At 37.7% G+C, this 22398-nt stretch overlaps 1 protein-coding gene across 4 annotated transcripts in view; it reads left to right on the top strand.

Annotated features, from left to right (window-relative positions):
- DECR1 (2,4-dienoyl-CoA reductase 1) overlaps window positions 1–22398 on the top strand; it is a 43864-nt gene that overhangs the window by 2478 nt on the left and 18988 nt on the right. For all 4 annotated transcript variants that reach the window (XR_015725801.1, XR_015725800.1, XM_045806001.2 and 1 more), the window contains exons 2-5: window positions 15442–15644; window positions 17834–17891; window positions 18017–18103; window positions 19072–19219. Coding sequence is in view for 2 of the 4 variants with exons in the window: in XM_045806001.2 (XP_045661957.1) it covers window positions 15442–15644; window positions 17834–17891; window positions 18017–18103; window positions 19072–19219 (496 nt within the window). In the remaining 2 variants the exon portion in view is untranslated. The remainder of the gene's footprint in view (window positions 1–15441; window positions 15645–17833; window positions 17892–18016; window positions 18104–19071; window positions 19220–22398) is intronic.

Raw genomic sequence — 22398 nt, 5'->3', positions numbered from 1 at the left:
GAAAAATGAAAGTCCAGTGGATTTTTTTTCCCTTGTATGTTTTGAGTTTTCTTTTTTTCTGAGCTTTCCTATCTGGAAAGCTTAAGAAATCTTTCTGTACCCAACCTAAAATTCTGGAATATAAGCTTCTTGGAGGCAAGGATTTATATCTTGTTTGTTCACTGCTCTATTTCTAGGCCTAGAAGAGTGAGTAGCATAGAGTAAACATGTAATAAATATCTGTTACATGAATGAATGTGTATACTGTGTTGCAATATAAAGTGTATTTCTTGCTATGCTTTATAGAATATATAAATGTCTGAAAAAACTAGTAGATCACACAGGATATGAGTAGACTGAAGATGCAGAGGTATGTTAGAATGCATATATAAACAAAATGGTGTGTGTGTAGAGGAGGCAGGGAAGGCTTCATGGAGGAGGTGGCTTCCAGGGCTGACTTTTAAAGGAGGAGTTGGAATATATGGGGCCTCAAATGTGATCTAGACCTAAGGAATAGCATATATCAAGAAGTGAGGGAGCATAGCCTATTTCTAAAAAAAAAGTGGTTTAGTATTGTGGAGTTTAAAATACAGGGTCAGAGAAAAGTCCTTGGAGATAAGACTGGAGAGGTTGCTGGGGTCAGGGCATGGTGGGCTTCACTCACTCATATGGCAAATTGGGCATTTACTGTGTGCTAGGCAGTGTACTAGGGTTATGAGGATGAGAAAGAGCTGAATCCTGCTCTCAGGAAGCTTATAATCGAATGACATTATGGTATACTATGGTATTACGATGAGTGTTCTTGACCTCAGAAGAGGTCCCAAAATAAAGCATCTCTCTTCTGTTTGAAAAACAAGAGTAAAGACAGAGGCCAAAGTATCACTTATTACCATTCCACGTGAGAGCCAACTGGCCCTGTTAACTGGACTTCCTGAATTAGATAGACTTGCTTCCTCAGAAGGATAGTAGAATTGCTCTCTGAGGGCAGCTAACTCTCAAGAGGAGGAAGGCTAAAGGACTGTTTGTGCCCACTTATTCTTTCAAAATTTACCAGTCAGATAAACTGTCTCTGGAGACTGGGAAACTAAGGGTGTGGAAAGAAGCCCAGAGTTACATGAACTGAGCTCCCCTCTGGGAAGGAAACATTGGGATTGGGGAAGAAGCATTTCCCATTCCCAGTGGGAGGAGTGTACAATTTTATGGGAATATATTTTGGGGTACACATCTAGGCTGAGACTTGAAGGATAAATAGGAGTTAGCCAAGGGGAGGAATATGAGTAAGAAAGTTCTAGGTGGGGGAGAGGCCTCTGTGAAGGGCCAGGCTAAAATGTATAGGTGGAGAGTAGGGAGGCAGATGGGGAGAGGCTAATGAGCAGAAGCTAATGAGCAGCCAGTGGGCCACATTAACGATGAGAGCTTTGTCCTGGCAGCATGGGAATAGGGGTAAAAACAGAGGCATGTAGTCAAATCTGGGTACTCCTTTCTCCATTGTGGCCTCAGGGAATGGCTGTGGATGCAGAGAAACTCAAAGTCAAGTGATATTTAGGAGGTAAATTGAGAGACCTTGGTGATTGGTGGTGGGGGTGAGGAAGGAAGATTGGGCTATATTGAGGTGATATAGCACCATCGCAATTGTGAGCAGGGGAGTAGTATTATCAGGTAAGACTTGAGATAGGGAGACCAGAAGTCCAAACAAAAGTGATAGGAGTCTGTACTAAGGGCAGCATTGGAACTATTTAGACTAAAACAAACTGGACTTTGTGGTTTGGATGTGCGGTATGAGATGAAGCCCAGATTTCTGTCTTTGGCCCTTGAGCTATGGGCCATGCCACTGAGAGAGGGCACTTACCAGGGGGAGCTGGTTTTAGGGATGGAGATGAGAATGTTAATTCTGTCTGGGAGTGTTAGGGAAGGCATCAGAACTGTTAGAACTACCCTTGAATGATGAATGTTGAGTGATGTAGCGATCAATTTGGTATAGATAGGGAGGTAGGGAACAGTTTATGTTTGGGGAACCCTGAGTATTTTGTTTTCCTGAGTGCAGATTTCAGGGGGGTAAAGCAGAGGGAAAAGAGTCTGGAGAGATGGACAAGAGTCAAGTCACAAGGACTTGACATGCTGTGTGAAGCTAAGGAATCTGGACTTTATGAAGCTACCAGGAGCCATAGATCAATCTTAAGTTGAAAAGTACCATGAGCAGGTTTGCAGTATTCTGGAGGGCAGCATCGCGTACAGGTTGGAGAGAGGAGACACTGGAGGTCAGAGACAAGAGATGATATAAAGTGGGACCTCTGTATTTGTGGGTGATGGGAGATTCAGGCCTTTGAAGTCAAGCAGTGAATAGAAAGGAAAGATAGTGACTGGGAGGTAAAATACATCGGACTGGAGATGGATTGGATGTATCAGGTGAAGAGAAAGAGGCCTTGAAGGAGTCACTAGAGGAAGTCCCATGGATGAATGGTGGCTTCAGAGCTCAAATATCCATGTGAAGAAATTTCAAAACAAACTACACCCCAAAACTATAAAGCTAATTTTATAATATTAAAAATATATGTAGATCTCCACAAAGATCATTATAAAACACATCAAAGAGGAGAGAATTTCTAAAGTTATGGTTGCCTACAGTTCATAATAGAAGGCATTCCATCAAGGTTTGGCAACCCTTGGTTTTTAAAGAAAATTCCTAGGTAGAAAATGATCAGCATTCTCAGCTGTCCTATGCTGTGCTCCTCCTGAGGTGAAGATTGACCTTGGAATCAGAAATGCCTGGGTAGGGGCGCCTGGGTGGCTCAGTCGTTAAGCGTCTGCCTTTGGCTCAGGGCATGATCCTGGCGTTCTGGGATCAAGCCCCACATCAGGCTCGTCCACTGGGAGCCTGCTTCTTCCTCTCCCACTCCCCCTGCTTGTGTTCCCTCTCTCGATGGCTGTCTCTCTCTGTCAAATAAATAAATAAAATCTTAAAAAAAAAAAAAAAAAAAGAAATGCCTGGGTAAATATAAGTAAGTTAAGAGTAAGGGGCAGCTATACTTTGGTCCTTTCCAGTCTGGAGAAACTCCCACGTTGCAATGCATCAGTGGTAGAATTGCAGGCTTTCACAATTATTGAATAATGTTGCCATTTACATTTAGCCCTGAATTATTTTCTAGTCTGCAAAACTATATTTCCAACCTCAGGTTAGATATGTTCACCTGAATGTCCCCCAGGTGTTGCAGGTATGGTGTTTCCAATATAGAACTTAACTGTCTTCAATCCTCCAACATGGGTCTTCCCATGTCAATCCTGTCATTTATAGCAGCACCCAACAGGTAGCCACATAAACTAGAGAATTCGCTCATCTTCAGTTCTCCCTTTCTTGCCCACCAGTTCCAGCTGGTTGGCTTCTGAATTCAGGCCAGACTACATGTTAAATATGTGTGGAAAGTGTGGTCTTTATTTCTGCTGCCTTCGTTACTTCTCCCCTAGACCAATACCTTCTGTCTGACTGATCTCCATTTGATTTTAGCTCAGACTTAAATCTTACTTTCTAAAACACAATGGCAGTGCAAAGAGTAACAGAATATTGAAGTAAAGGGGAGAGAGCTGGAGAAGCCTCTCTCAGCTGAATGGGCTTGATCTTTTCAAGAAAGTGGTGGACCTCTTTATCTCCCTTTAGTGAAATAGGTCAATGTGTGCTGAAGTTGGGCTTTGAGGCAAGAAATAATTGGACCAGACAATATTAAGTACAGTGATAATTTATTACATCCTCATTTTCTGGGACTTTCCTACCAGCAAGTAATTTCATTTGCTAACTTCCTACTCCTTCTGATGATGGCATCCAGGTCTAAGCCATCATCACCTCTTGCCTGACCTGCTACAAAAGCATAATCCCTGCTTCCAACCTTGCCTCCTACATTCCTTCTCAGCAGAGCAGGCAGAATAGTATAGAGCAGTCCTCTGAACACATAAGGCAGATCCTGTCAGTCCTCTGCTGAAAACTTCAGAGATGTTCTCCACTAGACTCAGTAAAAGTTTAGTCCACATAGTGTGGTTGACTCAGCCTGCATGATCCAATGATCATCATCTCCTTCTCCTCCTCCTCCTCGTAAAGATTTTAGTCATTGAGAGAGAGAGAAAGAGAGGGAACACACGAGCCAGGGGGAGGGGCAGAGAGAGGGAGAAGCAGGTTCCCCACTGAGCAGGGAGCTCAATTCCAGGATCCAGGACCCTAAGATCATAACTTGGGCTGAAGGCAGATGCTTAACTGCTGAGCCCCCCAGGTGCCCCTGATCCAATCTTATTTAGCTGATTGACCTCACCTCCTGTCTATCCCACACTTGCTCTCTACTCCAGCCACACTGGCCCTCTGACTCTTCCTCAGCCTGCCAGTCATGCTGCCATCTCAGAGCCCTGGCATTTATTCTTCCCTCAGCCTGAAAGAACTGTGGCACTCATTCCCTCGTCTTTTTTGGGTCCTTGTTCAAATTCAATGCAGTGAGACCTTTTCTGATCACTCTATTTAAAATAGCAACACTCTGCCCTATTCTATGCCTTATTTTTCCTCACAGCATGTATTAGCTTTTAATATACTATGTAAGTATATATATTATTTAATTTATCTGTTCCCCTTCCTCCAAAAATAATCTTTCAGGGTAGACTATTGTATCTATTTTGCTCACTGCTGTATTACCGTTTCCTAGAACAGTGCCTGGGCATAGGAGATGCTCCTTAAAAACTTGTTAAAAATAGATAAATGAGTTAACTATATACCAAATCATAATATGTTTATCTCTAATATATTTTCATATATGCAAATTCCCAAATCAAACCAAAACCTTTTCAAGAACAGGGGTTCTATTTTTTGGTTCAAAAAAGATAGTCATGTTAGTTATGGCTAAGGTGATGGGCATTAAGGAGATTACCCAAATGAGAGGTAAGCAGGAGTGAAGACCCCAGTTCAAAATTTCAAACTGCCTGCTAATTTATCTCCTTGATTTCATCTCCCTTTATTGGAAAGTATTGGTGAAGCATCTCTTTGGTCCACATCTAACTGCAGGCTGGTAAGAACTGTAATAAAAATTGGAAGTTGCTCTGAAGCTCAGAGCAACTACTTTTTCAAAGACTCATGTTCATTGCGATTAGGTGTATCATTACTTAAAAATGTAATTTCTGTCTTGCTACCGGCAACAATTGCATCATTCAGCCTAGCCACTGCAGTTGGAGTCCAGCTAACTTTCCTTTATATTTGCTCAGCCTTACCTTCAAGTTGCTGTGGCAACGAGGTCTGTGTTCAGCAGAAGCTTAGAGTATCAGTGGCTTCTGTGCAGTGCCCTGCTTTAAGTGAAGGAGAGGGTGGAGGTACTCAAGCAATCCACACATGCACAGAGCTTGAGCGCAACATGGTCTGTGGCAAGCCAGAGCTGTGGGTAGAGTTTGGGCTCTTCGGTTCTTTTACAGTTTGTAGGATCGCTGTTGGTATTCGTGGGTGGGACAGTTCTTCATTCTGCAGCACTATCTGTTTCTGTCTGGAGCGTCATGTAGAACATCCTGCCCAGTTCCCTCTTGTATTTCCAGATGCTTCCAACTAAGAGGCACCTCTGCTGTGCTGAAGTGGCAGTGGTCTAGACATTGAAAAGTGCAGGCAAAGCACAGACATGTGCCTCCTAACAACTGGACAAAATACATCGGCAAGTAGTTACTGGAGGCTTACTGTGCGCACAGACTGTTGAGTTGCATTGGGAATGCAAAAATATGCATTTTTCAAAGTCATCCTTTGAAACCTAACCTAAACCAAGAGGTACTTAGAACCTCCCCCCCCAAATAAATAGATATGGTCATGTTTCATTTCCTTATAAGTATATAGCTCACACTTAAGTGTGAAATATATAGCACTTACACTTTAAATAACATCCTTATAACATTGATCATATGCAGTGTTCTTGTAACTTTGTTTTCCTCTATACCCTTTTTACATTGTGTGCTTGCATATATGATTTTATTTTGTGTTAACTATTTTCTAAAAAGATTTATTTACTTATTTTAGAGTGAGAGAAAAAGCGCTTGAGCAGGGGTGGTGGGTAGAGGGAGAGGCAGAGGGAAAGCAGACTCCTGCTGAGTGGGAAGCCCTATGCTGGGCTCTTGATCCCACAACCCCAAGATCATGACTGAGCTGAAACCAAGAGTTGGATGCTCAACCGACTGAGCCACGCAGGTGCCCCTATGTTAACTACTTTTAATAAAAAATTAATTTATGAACATACCCAACACACAGTAGAACAAAAGGATATGCAGTGACTATGTACGAAGTCCCTCTCCCAAGAGGTTAGAGCTATGAATTTTTTCTTGTGGATCCTTCCAACAGTTTTTGTTCTTATATCAACATATGTATGAAAATATTTTCATTAAAAGACACCACACAATGGGAACATTTTACATATATTTCCCTACCTTGGATTTTTCCCTTAACATGTAATGCCTTGCATTCTTGGTATTCAACAAATATTCGTTGAGTGATTGAATAACTACATATTGTTATTAAAATAGAATATATTCTATTAAGAGATACACAGTATTTTGTTATATGGATGTGCCCTAATTGGTTGGATATATCCCCTATTAAAATGCTGATAGATTGTTTTCTAGTGTTTTTGATTACAATGCTTTCATATATGTTTGACTACTATGCGTCCCTTGCATTTTGAGTCCCTAAAAGTGAATTTTGACTTTTGCAAAAAGCCAACTGGGATTTTGATAGGAATTGCATTGAATCTATAGATCAATTTGGGGAGTATTGCTATTTTAACAAAATTAAGTTTTCCAATCCATGAACACAGGATGTCTTTTTATTTATTTAGGTCCTTTTTAATCTCTTATGATGTTTTTTAGTTTTTAATTTATAAATCTTGTACTTTTATTGAATTTATTAGTAAGCATTTAATTCCCATTGATGTGATTGTGAATAGATTGTTAATTTCATTTTCTTCTTAGTGCATATCTTTGAACATAGCTTCTCCCTCCCACCCTAATGAATGAGTATATCTGTTGGATTAATTCCTAAATGTGGAGTTGCTGGGTCAAAGGGTGTGTACAGTTTAGATAATATTTTGATGTATGTTACCAAATTGGCCTCCAAAGAAGTTGCCCCAACTCGTATCAACAGATTGTAAGAGTGACTTTAATAAGCTGTTTTTTGTATTATTACCAATCTTGTGAGAGAAAAATGATATCTTCTTTGTTTAAGTAAATTCACTCAGTTATAAATATGGTTGTATTTTTTGCACGTGGACTATCTTTTTAAGGCCTTTGCCCAGTTTTTCTATTTGCAAATAACTTGTTAATCGTATATCAGTAGATTTGGATTCTTTGGGTTAAACTAAGTTTTAAGATGGCATAATTTAGAGTCATCGAAAGTGACTTAATGAAACAAGTGGCAGAGAGCTGGATTTGTAACCATATAGCTCCATAAGACTCTACTTGTCTGCCCTCATGCACTTTTGATGGCATTGGAGCCTGGCCAGTCAGGTTACAGTCAATAAAACAAGCATTTACTGAATGCCTAATTGGTATTAGAAACCCTATTTTAGTAATGAATGGAGACTGTTCTGTTTTCCTGGGTGTTCACTGTCTGGTGCAAAAAAACAGATCCTGACGGAGGGAAGGATTCATTTGGCCCATTTTTAACAGAGACTCACGTTTAAAGGTGTCAACGGTTTTTGACACTTTGGCTTGGTTTTGAAGGCTAGTTTTGCTAGGTTGACAAAGTGGGAAGTTCAGGCAGATGAGAAATCAGGAACAAAGGCCAGGAGAAAGTTGGTGGCAAGTTTCAGGAATGCTGAGGTGTTGGTGAGCATAGAGTATACCTCTAAGCGGTGGAACTGGTAGGAAGTAGGGCCAGGAAGGTGGGCTGAGGCCGTGTTGTCCAGCTTGAATGCCATGCCAAAGAATTTAATTTTTGTATTTTTGACTCTAGAGAACATTAGTGTTGTGTTTTTGTTTTTTGTTTTTTTAAAGATTTTATTTATTTATGTGACAGACAGACAGCCAGCGAGAGAGGGACCACAGCAGGGGAGAGGGAGAGGAAGAAGCAGGCTCCCAGCCGAGGAGCCCGATGTGGGACTTGATCCCGCAACGCCGGGATCACGCCCTGAGCCGAAGGTAGACGCCTAACGACTGCGCTACCCAGGCGCCCCTTTTGTTTTTTTTTTTTAAGATTATTTATTTATTTGAGAGAGAGAGAGAGAGAGAACAGGAGTGGGATGGAGGGGCAGAGGGAGAAGGAGAAGCAGACTCCCTGCTGAGCAGGGAACCTGAGCTGGGGCTCAATCCCAGGATCCTGAGATCATGACCTGAGCTGCAGGCAGACGCTTAACCAATGGAGCCATTCAGGCATCCCATGGACATCAGTGTTTTTGAGGTATGGGATTTTAATGTGGAGGTCCAGTCAATTAGTAATGGTGACAATGATGGTAAGATCGCTACAAGTTATTTAAATATTACCTTCTTTAGCTCCACAAATTCTGTGTGAGGGTCTGTTAATAGTGATTTTTTACAGATGTGAAACTCAATTTTCTTAATAGTATACCTAAACATTAAACGATTATTTTTACATTGGTATGTGAAAAAAAGAAAAAACGATTATCCCCCTTTCAATTTTGTATTGGATTCTTGGGTTTTATTTAGATGAGGAGTCATGCACTCAAATGCCTCAAGTTCTGGATGGCCCTATAAATGACAGTGGTCACGCAGTGAAAAGGGTTCACTTACCTGTGTGTGGGGACTGTGCAGAGCTAGGCCTTTGTCTCAAGGGGGCATTAACTCAGCCTTATTAGAAGCTTGACTTAAGTGTTGGTAGAGCTTCTGATTTTTATCTTAATTCTCCTGGTACCCAAATATGGGCTCAAAAATTTCAAAACATTGGGCAGGCCTAACAAAACATCTGTCTTGGGTCACCAATCTGCCTTTATTGTAGGTGTTTATTCTAGCATTTGAGAACAGCCAAAATACTTACATAATTTAAGATTAAATCTCAATGCTATACAGTCTTCATCCTCTAGGGGAGACACAGTCAAGACTCTTAAAAGAATTGCCATTCTGAGGATTAGAAGTATGATCCCTTTTCATTAGTTTAGATGCTATCATTTAGGACCACATGGCAGAGGAAGATACTGTTTATATGATGTGGGAGAGTCATGAGTATGGAGGGGAAGGCAGATGCTAGCTGATTTTTTTTGCCGGGGGGGTGGAGATTTTAGAACTTCTAATAAGTAAATATGTTTGCCAAAATTGAAGATGTTAGAGAGTTTTAAGAATTTTAGATTTTAAAGCTGTCCAGAGAAAGACAAATGCTGTATGATTTCACTCATACGTGGAATTTAAGAAACAAAACAGATGAGCATAGGGGAAAAGAAGGAAAAATAAAATAAGATAAAAACAGAGAGAGAGGCAAACTGTAAGAGACTTAGCTATAGGGAACAAACTGAGGGTTGCTGGAGAGGAGGTTGGTGGGGGAAATGGGGTAACTGGGTGATGGGCATTACGAAGGGCACCTGATTGTGACGAGCACTGGGTGTTATATGCAACTGATGAATCATTAAATTGTACCACTGAAACTAATAATGCACTACATGTTAACTAACTTGAATTTAAATAAAAAATAAAAAAAATAAAGATGTCCAGAGATATCAATCTTTATATGAAAGGTGTTATATCTATTTTCAAAAGACAACTTATTTCTAGAAAAAACACAAAGCAAGACTTGAAAACTTAAAAAGTCTATTTTGTATAAGTCACTTTTTGTGAGTCAAAAAGAAATGGCCAAAATGCTATTTCAGGTTATTCAGGATCCTTCTCTGTAGAAATAGGAGACTGAATACAACATGATTCTTTGAGGTGTGTTCATCTCTATGGGTCTTAATATTGAAATGAACAACTTGTTTTTAGGCAAACACATAGTTTGAATAATAGCATATATGCTATGAATTATCAGAAGGTAATATGAATTAAAATAGCATTATCAATTTCTTCACTTTTGGTTTGGCGGGAAAAATCACTATTGATCAGATCAAATAAAATACAACAGGTAAACCTGTGCTATGTAGTAACCTGACACCTTATAGACACTTACTAGGAATTATTATCAAAGTGATTATATTTTTGCCTCTATATTCTTTCTTCTATTATTGGAGAGGTTGGGAAATGTTTTAAGATAAATAAAAAAAATGTTCGTATATACAAATATTTTATTTATTTACTTAATTTATCTCTCATAAAGTACCACATCATATTCCCTATACAAATCAATACGAAATAAATAAAAATTCGTTTTAGAGCCTTTGAAAAATTAGAACACATTTTTTCATTATTAATGGGAAATGAAAAACTCACTAGCCTACTTGTGTAAATTTCCTGATTCATCATCTTAATGTAATAGTCCTGGAGGCAGTGGCAGCCTTAAGTAAAACTGCCATTTATGTAGAGAAAGATTATTACTGTAGGTTGCTTGGATTATTATGCTTTGGCAAAAGGATACAAAAAGAGAATGCTTTGTCAACATGAAGCTAAAGGAAATACAATGACCAGCATGGAACATAATCAGATTTATCTTCACTAATTATTTTATACATGTTTTCAAATTTTGTCTTTCAAACCTTTTTTCCTGATTATAAAAGCAAATCATACTTATTGAAAAGATTTTGAAAATACTAAATACCAACCAAACAAAAAGGAAAAGTAATCATATATCATCTAGAGATAATAACTGTGTAAGGAAGGAAATGGATGGACTCTGAAGTCAGACGTATCTTGGATTTGAGTCGTCTTTTTTTTTTTAATGATTTTTTTATTATATTATGTTAGTCACCATACAGTACATCCCCAGTTTCCGATGTAAAGTTCGATGATTCATTAGTTGCGTATAATACCCAGTGCACCATGCAATACGTGCCCTCCTTACTACCCATCACTGGTCTATCCCATTCCCCCATGCCCCTCCCCTCTGAGGCCCTCAGTTTGTTTCTCATAGTCCATAGTCTCTCATGTTTCATTCCCCCTTTTGATTACCCCCCTTTCTTTATCCCTTTCTTCCCCTACCGATCATACTAGTTCTTATGTTCCATAGGTGAGAGAAATCATATGATAATTGTCTTTCTCTGCTTGACTTATTTCACTTAGCATTATCTCTTCCAGTGCCGTCCATGTTGCAGCAAATGTTGAGAACTCGTTCTTTCTGATAGCTGAGTAATATTCCATTGTATATATGGACCACAACTTCTTAATCCAGTCATCTGTTGAAGGGCATCTCGGCTCCTTCCATGATTTAGCTATTGTGGGCAAAGCTGCTATGAACATTGGGGTGCACATGGCCCTTCTCTTCACTACGTCTGTATCTTTGGGGTAAATACCCAGTAGTGCAATGGCTGGGTCATAGGGTAGCTCAATTTTTAACTCTTTAAGGGACCTCCACACTGTTTTCCAGAGTGGCTGTACCAACTTGCATTCCCACCAACAATGTAGGAGGGATCCCCTTTCTCCACATCCTCTCCAACAATTGTTTCTTGCCTTATCTATTTTTGCCACATCATATCAACAAGAAAAGTCTCAGGAACCATATGATCCTCTCAATTGATGCAGAAAAAGCATTTGACAAAATACAGCATCCTTTCCTGATTAAAACCCTTCAGAGTGTAGGAATAGAGGGTACATTTCTCGATCTCACAAAAGCCATCTATGAAAAGCCTACAGCAAATATTATTCCCAATGGGAAAAGCTGGAAGTCTTTCCCTTAAGATCAGGAACACGATAAGGATGCCCACTCTCGCCACTATTATTCAACATAGTACTAGAAGTCCTTGCAACAGCAATCAGACAACAAAAAGGGATCAAAGGTATCCAAATCGGCAAAGAAGAATGTCTTTCTTCTTTCAAAATGTCTCTCTTCACAGATGACATGATACTCTATGTGGAAAACCCAAAAGAAGCCACTCCCAAACTATTAGAAGTTATGGAGCGATTCAGTAATGTGGCGGGATACAAAATCAATGCTCAGAAACCAGTTGCATTTCTATACATGAATAACGAGACTGAAGAAAGAGAAATTAGGGAATCCATCCCATTTACAATAGTGCCAAAAACCATATGTTACCTCGGAATTAACTTAACCAGAGACGTAAAGGACCTTTATTCTAGAAACTATAAATCACTCTTGAAAGACATTGAGGAAGACATAAAAAGATGGAAAGATATTCCATGCTCATGGATCAGAAGAATTAACATAGTTAAAATGTCCATGCTACCCAGAGCAATCTATACTTTCAATGCTATCCCGATCAAAATACCGAGGACATTTTTCAAAGAACTGGAACAAATAGTCCTTAAATTTGTATGGAAACAGAAAAGGCCCCGAATCTCCAAGAAACTGTTGAAAAGGAAAAACAAAGCTGGGGGCATCACAATGCCGGATTTCGAGCTGTACTACAAAGCTGTGATCACAAAGACAGCATGGTACTGGCACAAAAACAGACACATAGACCAATGGAACAGAATAGAGAACCCAGAAATGGGCCCTTGGCTCTTTGGGCAACTAATCTTTGATAAAGCAGGAAAAAACATCCAGCAGAAAAAAGACAGTCTCCTCAATAAATGGTGCTGGGAAAATTGGACAGCTACATGCAAAAGAATGAAACTTGACCACTCTCTCACACCATACACAAAAATAAACTCCAAATGGATGAAAGACCTCGATGTGAGACAGGAATCCATCAAAATTCTAGAGAACATAGGCAGCAACCTCTAGGACATCTGCCAAAGCAACCTTTTTCATGACACATCTCCAAAGGCAAGAGAAACAAAAGATAAAATGAACTTATGGGACTTCATCAAGATAAAAAGCTTCTGCACAGCCAAGGAAAGAGTCAAGTCTTTTCTACTTATTATTTGTCTTTAAAAGTTAGTTACTTGACCTTTCTATGTTTCAGCTTTTTCATCTATAAATTGGGGATAATCATAGAATTTACCTTACAGGATTGTTGTGACGTAATGCATTGAAAGTCTTTAGTAGACCTTGGCACATGGTAAATATTGAATCTATCACTTACTGTTGTTATTTTCTTAGTCTTTTTTCTAAGCATATATTTTTTATTTATAGTTAAGAACATATTGTATACTTTTTTTTCACTTAACATCATATCATATGCATTTTCTTGTGTAATTTCCAGTTGATAAACAGCCTTATCCTAAATCATTGACCACGTTACCAGTTGTTTCTTTAGGATAAATTTCTAGATATCCCAGACCAACTGATGGCAGCCCACTTAGCTTACAGGAATATTCTAGCAGGAAATGATAGATTCTGGAGTTTTAATTTCCAACCATGACCTATGGGGAATATCATGTGCCTCTATGGTGTGATCATTAAGCTTTTGTAGAAGTTAAGTGAGTAGAGAGGAAATATATAAGGTGATGCTGAGGGAGGGCTCTGGAGCCTGTCAGACCACATTTGAATCTTGGTTCTGTGACTTGGGCAATATATTTAACTTCTCTGAGCCCCTCCCATACAGTGGGGTAAAAATAATACTTATTTCATAGGGTGGTGAGAATGAACTGGTTTGATATCAAATCCTGACACATGGTAAGCACTCAATGAAATTAGCTCTTTATTGTTTGTTATGTTCAACACTTGAAGTTTGTTTTTATAATTAAATGTGAGAATGGCAGAGATTTTCACAAGTAATGTGAGAATGTGAGTTGTAAAACATAAGTAGGGCAATACAAATATTTTTAGTGTAAAATGTTGTTATTTTCCCCCTATTTCAAATATAACTAATAGTTATCTGTTCTACACATACATAGGAAGAGGCATTTGATTTCATAAACCTTATGAGGAAATTTTAATAGTTTTTTTCAGTGGTTCAAACATGGAATGTGATTTTTATCCAAATTATTCTTGTTAAAAGATGAATATGCTTTATGTTATTTTTTTTTGCATCTTTTTTAAGAATGCATCTTTCAACTAGGATCTTTTTTTATTTTTTATTTTTTTATTAGTTTCAGAGGTAGAATTTAGTGATTTATCAGTTGCATATAACACCCATTGCTCATTATGTCAAGTACCCTCCTTAATGCCCATCACCCAATTATTCCTTCCTCCCACCCATCTCCCCTCCAGCAACCCTCAGTTTGTTTCTTAGAGTTCAGCGTCTCTTATGGTTTGCTTCCCTCTCAATTTTCGTCTTATTTTTCCTTCCCTTCCCCTATGTTCATCTGCTTTGTTTCTTAAATTCTACATATGAGTGAAATCATATGATATTTGTCTTTCTCTGACTGACTTATTTCACTTAGCATAATATCCTCTAGTTCCATCCACATCATTGAAAATGGCAAGAGTTCATTCTTTTTGATGGCTGAGTAATATTCCATTGTGTATATCTACCACCTCTTCTTTATCCATTCGTCTATTGATGGACATCTGGGCTCTTTCATATTTTGGCTATTATGGACATTGCTGCTATAAACATTGGGGTGCATGTGTCCCTTCAAATCACTATTTTTGTATCTTTTGGATAAATATGTAGTAGTGAATTGCTGGGTCGTAGGGTAGCTCTATTTAACCTCCATACTGTTTTCCAGAGTGGCTGCATCAGTTTGCATTCCTACCAACAGTGTAAGAGGGTTCCCCTCTCTCCGCATCCTCGCCAACATGTGTTGTTTCCTGAGTTGTTAATTTTAGCCATTCTGACTAGTGTGAGGTGGTATCTCATTGTGGGTTTGATTTGTATTTCCTTGGTATGGAGTGATGTTGAGCATTTTTTCATGTGTCTCTTAGCCATTTGTGTGTCTTCTTTGGAGAAATATCTGTTCATGTCTTCTGACTATTTCTTGACTGGATTTTTTATTTTTTGGGTATTGAGTTTCATAAGTTCTTTAAAGATTTTGGATACTAGCCCTTTATCTCATAATTTGCAAATATCTTCTCCCATTACATAGGTTGCCTTGTAGTTTTTTTGACTGTTTCCTTGCTATGATAGTGCTTTTTAAAGTTAAATTTAAGCAGAACCCCTGTAAATAATATTACTAGCATTTATAAAGTGCTTAGTATATACTAAACAATGGTCTTGGTATTTTACTTATATTTACTCAGGTGAAGCTTACAATGTCCTATGAGTTAGGTTCTATTTGTTGTCTCCATTTAGAGAAGAAACCAAGGCACAAAGAGGTTAATTACTTGCTGAAGGTTATACAACTAGTGAGAGAATTCTGTCCTATGTAGTCTTGCGCCAAAGCCCATGCTTTTAACCATTCCATTATGTTACTTAACATTCCAGTAGAAGAAGGGTCATAATTGATTAAATACAATATCGATATGTTTACAGTGAGTTTGTTAACCCAAGAATTTGATTAATTGTAAATTCAAGAGTAAGTTTTTTTGAAATTCATCTATTTTGTGGAATTGCATTTATGAAAATTTCATTTAATCTTTTTTTTCTGTTTCAGTTTTTCAGTTATGGAACAAAAATATTGTATCAAAACAATGAAGTTTTTCAGTCAAAATTCTTCCCACCCCTTCAAAAAGCTATGTTATTGCCTAATAGTTTTCAAGGAAAAGTGGCATTTATTACTGGGGGAGGTACTGGCCTTGGTAAAGGAATGACAGCTCTTCTGTCCAGCCTAGGTGCTCAGTGTGTGATTGCCAGCCGGTAAGTCATGCTCAGCGAATTGCCTGGCAAGAGTCTGTTATAAAACAATTCTGTGCCATGATATTGAAAACACTGTTTACCAGTTTTTTGTTTTTCATCTTAATTTTCTGTGAAATATCCTTTAGATTATTTTTCCTTGGAAAAATCAGTTATAATTTGTAATGATAGATATACATACAGATGGACTGTGATTTACATTGATTCGGTTTGGGATTTTTTCAACTTTACAATGGTATGAAAGTGATACAAATTCACTAGAATTTGTACTTGAAATTTTGAATTTGGAACTTTTCCCAGGCTAATGATATGTGGTAAGATGCTGTTTCATGATGCTGGCAATGAATTGCAGCTCCTGGTCAGCCACTCAATCATGAGGGTAAACAATCGATAACACAACCATTTTGTACCCATACAACCCTTCTGTTTTTCACTTTCAGTACAGTATTCAATAAGTTTACATGAGATAGTCAACACATTCAGTAATGATTGATTATGGAACTGATAATGTATACATTCCCCAAATTCAGTGATAGAATATTTTTTCTTGTACCTGAAGCTTAAGTTAAAAAGTACTATATTGAGGCTGCTTTGTTTTCAGTAGGAGTGATTATAGTTAGTGTTTCAAAGGATAGTTAGCCTTGAACTAGGATAATGGATATAATCCTTCCATTTTCTATAAGATGGGCAGATGTTTCAAAACATCTATTGTGATAAATGTAAGAAGGATAAGGCCATGTGGGTGGAATTTCTTATTGAGGCATATCCTGGGACCATATTAACTTTGTAAGTCTAGAACTTTAGAGACTGGTCAAAAAAATCTACACTTTCTTCCTATTTTGAATAGTGTAAAATTTTTAGATAGACTGAATGAGAATCTGAATGACAAGTGACAATGTAGTTTACAAAGGGCCAAAGGAATTTCTTTCAGACGTTTCCTTTAATGCAAATTGGTCAGAACATTTTTTAAAATATTGTAATGTTTTTACAAATATTAAAATATTATTTTCTTTGTAACATTACATAATTTATGTTTATGGTTTATTTTTCATGTTTCTTTCAAGAGTATGAAACAATGCATATAATGCTTTTATATCCTTAAATTCGGTCTAAAGTCTACTAACATAAATTTTATACATAACAGATTTTATATAGTATAATGTAAGTTTACATTATATCACAAATGTATTTTCTTTCTAAAGCAGGCTTGGGCAAGGGAACAGAAATTGTTGTAATTAAGGAAATAATTTCATTTATTTTATTCATTTTTCAAGTTTTTATTTAACTTCTAGTTGGTTAACATATAGTGTAATATTGGTTTCAGGAGTACAATTTAGTGATACATCACTTACATATAGCACCCAGTGCTCATCGCAACAAGTGCCCTCCTGATTACCCATCACCCATCCAGCCCACCCCCCACTCCCCTCCCCTCCAGTAACTCTCAGTTTGTTCTCTATAGTTAGAAGAGTCTCTTATGGTTTTCCTTCCTCTCTCTTTTTTCCTTCCCCTATATTCATCTGTTTTGTTGCTTAAATTCCACAAGAGTGAAATCATGTGGCATTTGTCTTTCTTTGACTGATTTATTTCCCTTAGCATAATACTCTCTAGCTCCATCCACATTGTTGCATATGGCAAGATTTCATTCTTTTTGATGGCTGAGTAATATTCCATTATATATATATATAATGTATATATATAATACATAAGTATATAAAAATAGGTATATAAATAAAGAAGTGATACACACACACACATACACACATACACACATGCACATACACATACTGCATTTTCTTTATCCATTCATCAGTTGATGGACATTTGGGCTCTTCCCATAATTTGGCCACTGTTGGTAATGCTGCTATAAACAGCAGGGTGCATGTACCCCTTTGAATCAGTATTTTTGTATTAAGGAAATAACTTTAAATCTGTGTGTAGATATAAAACAACTAGTTTAAAAGTAAATAATTCAATAATTGAGTATTAGATATATAAAAATTTACTAATTTAACCTTTAGGAAGTGAATTAATTGAAACTGATTTGTTTGTAGATACAGCTTTTGTATTTTGTTAAGATTGCATCTGTTTAAGCAATAGATTTTCTTTGTTTTTTAATTTATGGAATTAAAAAGAAAAAAAATATGAAGTCATTTCAGAACTCATGCAAAGTACCATGTGTTTTTTTCTAGGAACGTGGATGTTTTAAAAGAGACTGCAGAACAAATTTCTTCTCAAACTGGAAATAAGGTACATTAAAAAGAGTTATTTAATTCAGATTTAGGAATTAAAACATGCTCAAATAACTTATTCATGTTTTTGGTTTAAGAAGTCTGAAAAATTTAGGATTCCTTTTTCTCTCTGATATTTTTCAGGTTCATTCAATTCAGTGTGATGTGAGGAATCCTGAAATGGTACAAAACACCGTGTCAGAATTGATCAAAGTTGCAGGACATCCTGATGTAAGTGTAATAGTGATGAGGCCAAAGTATGGGGCGTTTGATGTTGATGACAGCCACCAAGATGCACTACGGATGCACTGAGGATGCACTGAGGAAATAAAATGTTGATGTGAGCAAGTGCTGTGTTGAGAGGCACCTATTTTCTGTCCTTAGGAAAGAGCCAGCTTTGTTCAGAGCAGGGAACAGATTAGGTGAACTGCTACACCATTGCCTTTCGGAAATCCTTTAAAAATGCATTTACAGTCATATAGAACAAACTTGATTTCAGTTTATTTAATAAGATTATGAAATAAGAGCAGTTATCCAAGAGCACAATATCTAGTTTAAATGATTCGTGCTCTTTGTTTTTCCTAATAACTTTTGATTATCTCTATCAGTAGAGGAGAATGATACAAGTAAAGAAATCTGTAAGATACTCCAAATTTTCCCTTTGAAAACCTGAGATGTGCTGTTTTTTGGTTCACATATTGGAAAGAAGCAATTTCCTCCAGTAGTCTCAAAGAGAGCACTGTTCTAAGTTAAAGGTATTTTCAGACTAATAATATCTGCTAATAGAACTAAGTAGAATCTTTATCGATAGTGAAGAAACATGTTATCAACCAAGAATTTCATTGGGTAAATTAAGCCAAAATAGCACCAGAAATTAAAAGACATTTTGAGATTCCTTGAAATACAGTATAGAGAAATGGTAGATATTCTTAATCTGTGTATGTTTTCTTAATCATGGATTCTCCCCTAATTTCGAGACAGAGATTAGGATTCTGAAATTTGCTAAATAACACAGGAGATTTTCACAGGCTCAAAAAAAGTAAAACCAAACCAAATCTCATGGTATTATTTTATAGCAGACTATCAACTTTAGCTTTATTGTATTACTTGGAGTAATAAGTTTCAGAAGTAAAAACTCTTCAGGGAAAATGTTCTTCCTTATCTAAAAATTTCTATAACTTGCCTTATTCATTTATTAGATTGTGATAAACAATGCAGCAGGAAATTTTATTTCTCCCACTGAAAGACTCTCTCCTAATGCTTGGAAGACCATAACTGACATTGTTCTAAATGGCACTGCCTATGTGACACTAGAAATTGGAAAGCAACTAATTAAAGCACAGAAAGGTATGTTTATTAATTTTTCATATATTTATTGGGTCCCTATTGCACACAGGTTCTGTGATAAGCCCTGGGATATTTTCAAAAGTCAATAAGACAGTGTCAATACCTGTACAATTCATAGTCTAATGGAGAAGAAAGATACTCAAATAATTACCACATGCTATGATAAGCTATAATAAATACATATTTTATGTGTATTGGAAACCCAGAGACAGGAATGACTGACTCTCCCTAGGGATGGTTATCAGGTTGAGGAATAAGATGCAATTTGGGCTGAATTTTCAAAGATCTAGATGTGGAGAAGCAGGGGTGGAAGGAGGGTGGGAAGTAAATGTAAATGTCCATGGAAAGAGGCCTGATGAAGGAGAAAAATGAGGGTTTAGGGATTGTGTGGAGAAGAAGGCTGGAAGGAGGGTGGGAAGTAAATGTAAATGTCCATGGAAAGAGGCCTGACAAAGGAGAAAAACAAGGGTTTAGGGATTGATGACAAATTTGATGTGGTTAGAGATGAGGAGGGAGAATGGTGGGAAATGATTGTTGGGAGGTGGGTTGGGTGTAATTGGGTAAGTTCCCAGTACCAAAATAGAAAATTTGATGTTAATTCTAAAGGAAATGGGGAGTTATTTCCTTACGGATTTCTCTTGAAGGTGTTTCATGAAGAATGTGACTTGATTGGAAAGGATACTGGCAACAATGTGGGGGATGGAAAAGATTAGGGAGACCATTCCAAAGGGTTTGACTTTTCTTTTGTCATGTGCCTACATGACATAGGGGATAAATTAGGATACATTTAGCAGACAAAATCAGCAGGCCTTACTGGTTAGATGAGAGAGTTTGTGCTGAGTGAATTGTTTGGATGATGATGACATCAATGTGATTGAGAACACTGGGGAATATAGACCTAGAGGGAAGTTACTAGAACATTTTTGTTTAGTACCGTGTACAAACTTTATAAAAGTTCATGCAATATAAGTAGTACATATATGTGCAATATATGTGTGTGTGTGTATGTACTTATATGTCTCGAATCAGTGTATATTTGTTCATTTAAGGGACATTTATTGATGACTTTTGTGTAGCAAGTCCTGTGCTATATGCCCACGTGACAGGTGGACGAGACTCTGTCCCTGAACAAGGAGGGTGGGTTGGGACTTGAAAGATAAGCCTATTTCTCGGGGTGGAGAGTATTCTGAGCAAGGAAAAGAAGGAAGAGTCCTTGTGCTCCTTGAAGGATGTCCTTTGGGTCTTAAGGGGAGAAGAAAAGGCATGGAGCTGGCCAGTTTCCTTTCTCTGGTTCAGAATTCTTTGGATTCAATTTCTTCTTCTTTACTGTGTGGGTAATTCTCAAGCCAGCTGGAGGAAGGATGTAGGAACAGGCAGAAGGCTACTAGAGAGGTGCCACCTGTTTCTGTGCATGTATTAACCTCCATCATTTCTCCATGCATTCACTGAAATCGAAGCCCCGTGTCACTCATTTCCACTACAGCAAAGTGTATATCAGTTCTATTTGGAGTTTCCATGATTTTTTTGGTTTGTTTTTGATTTTTTTTTTTTTTTCCAGAAGAGATGGATGTTTGGGAAGGGAGACAGAGAAGAATGGGCTGGCTCTTTCCTTTCTCTGTCCAAGAATCCTTGACCTCTGTGTCTCATCTTTCTCCTCTGTCTCTGTCTGATTTTCTCTCTCCTCATCTCTTACTCATTTCTCTTTTTCTCGTCTCTCTCTGTCAGCTCTTCATTCTTGGTTCCCTGTTTTCCTCTTCATCTCAGTCTCTCTTCTCTTTGTGTTTCTCTGTCTCATTGTCTCTTTTATTTCTTCCGCTAACTTTTGATTTCTGTCTGACTCTCCCTTCTTTTCTCATTATTGTCTTTCATTTTAACAGACTATGATCTATTTTTATTCATCACATTGGATTAAAATTCTATGGGCTTCATTAAAAATATATTAGCTAAGACTTTTTAAAAGATGGAAGCCAGTTTTTATTCTTCCAAGATTCCTGTCAGTTATTGATGCCATAACCTGATGGAGTTTGAAGGACTTGTACCCCTGGGCTCTGGAGAGTACAGTAGATTAGAGCAATATTAAATAATAGTATTAGAGCAATAGTTAAGGAACTCAGGTGCTAATGATCTCTAAAGTTGGTCAAAGAGGAAGTCAGTTCAGGGGGCAGGCAATCTATGGTAATCTGTCGTCAGAAGTATGTTTGGTGGTCTGGAATCTAAGAAGTCAGTCAAGGTAAGATATCTAGGGAAGTCAGACTAGAAAAGATAAGGGTACCAGCAACTGAAAGATAAACATTTGCTTGCAGGAATTATTGATGAGGATTAAGAGAGTGGTGGCCATAGCTAGAGAAGCTAAGAATTAGGACATTATTAAAGTATGTTTATAAGTAGCATTGATGCAAAATTAGTAATTATGAACAAATAAAAGATTTAGGAAACTCCTAAAGACATTAGCCCAATGTGTTCTTATAACCACAAAGATCAGTAAATATGTGGCTGATTCTTATTGTGAAGGATATTGAAAATATGCTGAGATCCACTCATCTCTAGGATATCATGTATCAATGTAAAAATTAGTGAACAATATAAAAAAGAATACCTAATTTTATTGAAGAATGAGAGAACTTGCAATGAGAAGAGATTTTAAAAGAGAGACTAATATGGGGTTTTATTTAAATCTAATCACAAAAGATAGGATAAATACTAAATTTTTCCATTAAACCCTAGATCACTAGAAACAAGAGATACCTCTTGAAACTCACAAAAGCTGAGGTGCCTGGGTGGCTCAGTTGGTTAAGCAACTGCCTTGGCTCAGGTCAAGATCCCCGAGCCCCACCCGCATTGGGCCTCCTGCTCAGCAGAGAGTCTGCTTCTCCTTCTGACCCTCCTCCTTCTCATGCTCTCTCTCTCTCTCTCAAATAAATAAATAAAATCTTTTTTTAAAGGAGAAACTCACAAGAGGTGATTTTAGGGCATGTAGGAAGTATTTTTTTAAAAGATTTGTTTATTTATTATTTTAGAGAAAGAGAGAGTATAGGGGGAGGGGCAGAGGGAGAAGGAGGGAAAGAATCTCAAGCAGACTCCTCGCTGAGCATGGAGCATGACTCCAGGCTCCATCCCAAGATCACAGTCCAAGCTGGAATCAAGAGTCAGATGCCTAACTGACTGAGCCACCCAGGTGC

This window comes from Ursus americanus, chromosome 9 (genome assembly GCF_024610735.1).
Source record: "Ursus americanus isolate L20-20 chromosome 9, mUrsAme1.1.p, whole genome shotgun sequence".
NCBI lineage: Eukaryota > Metazoa > Chordata > Mammalia > Carnivora > Ursidae > Ursus > Ursus americanus.
The sequence above is the reverse complement of the archived record's forward strand: the minus strand, read 5'-3'. Positions and strand labels throughout refer to the sequence as shown.